General features: G+C 69.4%; 1 protein-coding gene across 1 annotated transcript in view; it reads right to left on the minus strand.

The window, feature by feature from the left end:
* Positions 1 to 99: 99 nt before the first annotated feature.
* Positions 100 to 1,846, minus strand: part of ADGRB1 (adhesion G protein-coupled receptor B1) — a 5,355-nt gene continuing 3,608 nt past the window's right edge. The window contains exons 6-8 of the mRNA XM_014539979.1: positions 1,447 to 1,522; positions 1,216 to 1,318; positions 100 to 147 (exon numbers count right to left, since the gene is read on the minus strand). Coding sequence (XP_014395465.1) covers positions 100 to 147; positions 1,216 to 1,318; positions 1,447 to 1,522 — 227 coding nt within the window. The remainder of the gene's footprint in view (positions 148 to 1,215; positions 1,319 to 1,446; positions 1,523 to 1,846) is intronic.

Genomic DNA, 1,846 nt, shown 5'->3' on the forward strand with positions numbered 1-1,846 from the left:
GGGCGGAGGGAGACGAGGCCAGACCAGAAGCTGCACCCCTGGCCGCGCTGGGTCAGCGCCCCAAACCCGCCCTGGGCCGAGGCCACCACCCACAGGCACTTACACGTCCGTCTCGTCCCACAGGATGCAGGTCTGGTTGGTGGTGCCCTGGAGGGAGGGGGAGGAGTCAGGGCCACCTGCCAACCCCTCTCGAGCCCCACCCAGGTCACAGGTCACAGCCCAGGCTCACAGGTCACAGCCCAGGGTCATGGGTCACGGGTCACGGCCCAGGGTCACGGCCGGATCCGCCCACAGGTGGGCCAGGTGCTCTGCCTACAAGTTCCTCCAGGAAACAGGTTCGTGAGGGGGAGGAGTGAGGGGGAGGACGCTGAGGCCAGAGGAGGGAAGAGCCTAGCGCCCCCCCCTCACCCCCATGTGACCGTGGGCAGCTCCTGCCCTTGAGCAGCCGCGGCCCGAGCACCTCTGGATGCTCCCATGGCCGGTCAGCTGTGGGCACAACGGGGCAACAGAGAGCCCCCAGGGAGCCCTGAGGGGTGAGCGAGCGAGGTCAGGCGGGGACAGGGAGGCCTCGGAACACCCCGTCCTGCAGGCCACCACGTGCCAAAGGTGGGGGGCTCTCAGCATTCCCGGGGGGCAGCTGCTCTAAACGCCGATGGGAATGACAGCCCTCACCCAACCCTGCAGCTCCCACTTGACAAGGGAGGGAGCCGTGGCACAGAGAGGTTGAGCAACTCGCCCAAGGCCACACAGCAGGAGAGAGCAGGGCTGGTTCCTCCCACTACGCTGGCCTGGGGTTCGAGGCCCGGAGCTGCCCTGTCCTGGTTGGGTGACCCTTGGGCTCCGGGGCATCTCGGCCTGGCCTGACAGAGAACCAACCCCAAGGGACAGGGCATGGCGGGCCTGCGGCCGGGCCACATGGTCTCGGGATGGGATGGCTGGGTCTCCCCCACAGGAGCCACCAGGTGGACGGGGACCGGCCGCCGTGGCTGGGACTCAGGTGTCAGAGGCGGTTAGATTCCGGCTCCCACGCCACCCTGCTGTGTGACCCTGAGCAGGTCGCAGCCGATCTCCGAGCCTCAGTTTCCCCACTCGCCACTCAGGGGTGAAAGTAGCTCCTACAAGGCTGAGGGGAGGCCCCCCGTCCCTCCCACTCCACACACAGGGCCCGGCGGGAGGAGCCGCGCCTGCACAGACGCGCACCCGAGGGGCACTCACGTTGTACATGTGGGCAAACTCGATCTCCAGGGGGGTGAGCAGGGAGCGCGGGGGCGGCTTCACCGTCACCGAAATGACCTTGGAGTTCAGGACGGTCGTGTTCCTGGGGGTCGGGGCCGCGTCAGGGGGTCCAGGAGCCCCCTTTCCCGAGTGCCCACCGGTGCCCGTGCCCCCGCCTCCCCACCTCCTCCAGGCTGGCCTCCCCCCCACGCCAGCCTCCCAGGTGCCCACCTCTGAAGGGCCAGGAAGCTGCCCAGGTTCCGGTAGAGCACGGTGCCCACCACAAACACGGACGAGTCGTCGGCCTCTGGAAGACAGGGTGCCGGTCACCCTCCTCCCTCCTCCCCAGCCTGGACCCCGGGAGGCCGGGCTCCGTGGCCCTGCTGCACCCACTACAGACGCAGCGCTGCCGTCGGAGAGCTGGGATGCCTGCCCAGGTCCCCCTGAGTGGCCCCCGAGAGCTGGGGACAGGCAGGGCCATGTTCTTTGCTGGGCACCCGGGCCGCCTGCCGCGTGACTTCAGGGGAAGCCCTGTCCCTGCCTGCGATGCGGAGGCCCCCTCGTCCATCCGACGAGGAGGCCTGGGAGGCCATGGGGCGGGGTGGGGGGGGCAGGAATGCTCCCGGGAGGC

The sequence above is a fragment of the Myotis brandtii genome, unplaced genomic scaffold (genome assembly GCF_000412655.1).
Source record: "Myotis brandtii unplaced genomic scaffold, ASM41265v1 scaffold2325, whole genome shotgun sequence".
NCBI lineage: Eukaryota > Metazoa > Chordata > Mammalia > Chiroptera > Vespertilionidae > Myotis > Myotis brandtii.